The 1,890-nt window shown below is 48.2% G+C and overlaps 1 protein-coding gene across 1 annotated transcript; it reads left to right on the top strand.

Moving 5' to 3' along the window:
* Positions 1-95: 95 nt before the first annotated feature.
* On the top strand, positions 96-1,405 carry LOC106013880 (receptor-type guanylate cyclase gcy-28; the record flags this gene model as incomplete). Its single annotated transcript, XM_013090688.2, is given in 1 exon segment — positions 96-1,405. A coding segment is annotated over 1 exon segment (1,105 nt), but the record flags the coding sequence as incomplete, so codon positions are not given.
* Between the last annotated feature and the right edge of the window lie 485 nt (positions 1,406-1,890).

The raw sequence follows: 1,890 nt of genomic DNA, 5'->3' as shown, positions 1-1,890 counted from the left end.
TAATAATAATAATACTTATGAAAACAATAATAACGGTGATAATGATAATAAACGTAATTATTTAAAAAGATGATGGTTATCGTAACAGACATTACAATAATTGTTTGCAAGTTTACTTGTTTTCTTTTTGGAAGAAAAATTGCATTTTTTTTCTCCCTTACTTTGTTTGGATCTAGTCTCTTCCACCCCTGTGGAAAATGCTGGCCTTGACACTGTGTGAAGTTGGATAAAAAAACAACCTAAAAAACAAACAAAAACAAAAGAAAAACAAAAAAGCAACACGCTGCCCGTTGGTCAATAATGTACCCAGCATGTGGAGTACCCCGCTGGTCCAACGCTGCACACTTTTGGATGTTCATCTCGGCAACTTTGATAATTCGGACGTGCGCGCAGACTACACACTTCGAGAAGGCCACTATTTCTGACAGCGGCGGTGGTGGTAGTGGTGGTGGTGGTGGTGGTGGTGGGGGAGATGATGAGGTGACCTTTGACCCTGAGGCCAGAACGACTGATTCTTCACCGTCTGCTTCTTATCTGTACAGTGGTCTGACTAGTGGTAGTAACAACAAGAACAATATTGATAACAATAATGAAAACAGGAACAACAACAACAACAACAACAACAACAACAACAACAGACGCTACAAAATAAATAGATCAACCAGCAATAATCCCAACACCACTACCACCACCACCACCAACAACAAGAGCAACAACAATAACAGCAACAACAGCAACAGAAAAATCAGCAGCAACAACAACAACAACAACAGCAGCAGCAACACCACCACCACAGCAGAAGTTGCCGTCATCCTCCCCTTCGACGACCGCTTCATCTTCGGCAAGAAGCGCCTCCTGCCGTCCATCCAGCACGCACTCGACTTCCTGTCGGACCGTGACGTCACGGCCGGCTTCGGCCTCAACTTCCGGTTCAGCGACTCCAGGTGCAGCGACAAGGACGCGCCGCTCAAAGCCTTCGAGTTCTACCGGAAGAACCAGGTCCACGTCTACCTCGGACCCATCTGCGACTTTGCGCTCTCACCCGTGGCGAGATACGCCCCTGCCTGGAATATATCAGTCATCAGTCCTGGTGGGTTATCGCACACGTTTTACGAGCAGCGGCGTCAGGATTATCAGACTCTGACGACTGTTGGAGCGTCGTTTAAGTCGCTCGGGGATTATATACTCACGGCTCTGCGTTTCTACCGCTGGAAGAGAGTGAAGCTGGTATACGACGCGAAGATTGCGCTGTATTCCCTCCGGAGGTATTGCTATCTCCTGGCGTCCGCGGTGATTTCTTCCGTGAGTCAATCCAAGGATATAAACGGCACGTTCTTCATGTACGTCCCGGAGAAGAACAGAGCGGAGGAGATTCTGAAGGAGGAGGTCGGCACGCAGGATGGGGGTGAGTACAGAGAGGGTGTGGATGGAGGAGTGAGTGAGTGAGTGGGTGAGAGGATGGATGGGTGAGTAGAGAGGGGGTGTGGAGGAGTGAGTGAGTGAGTGGATGGATGGGTGAGTAGAGAGGGCTGGATGGAGGAGTGAGTGAGTGGATGGATGAGAGGATGGAAGAGTAAATAGATGGGAGTGAGTAGAGAGGGATAGATGGAGGAATGAATGGATGGGTGGAGAGAATGGATGGGGGTGGGGGATGGCTGGATGGCTGGATGGATGGATTGATGGATGGATGAATGCGTGGATGGATGGAGAGATTAGGGTTAAAAGGATTGAGTGATGGAGACATGAAGAGATGGAAGGAAAGAGAGATGGAGGGATGAATTTGATGGAAAGAGGGATGACATTATATCCTGACTGGATGTGGTATTTAGACATAGCGAGAGAGAGATAAGAAAAGGAGGCGCAGAGAGAGAGAGAGAGAGAGAGAGAGAG

This window comes from Aplysia californica, unplaced genomic scaffold, assembly GCF_000002075.1.
Source record: "Aplysia californica isolate F4 #8 unplaced genomic scaffold, AplCal3.0 scaffold01418, whole genome shotgun sequence".
In the NCBI taxonomy this organism is placed as follows: Eukaryota; Metazoa; Mollusca; class Gastropoda; order Aplysiida; family Aplysiidae; genus Aplysia; species Aplysia californica.
This window is presented reverse-complemented; position numbering and strand designations above follow the sequence as displayed.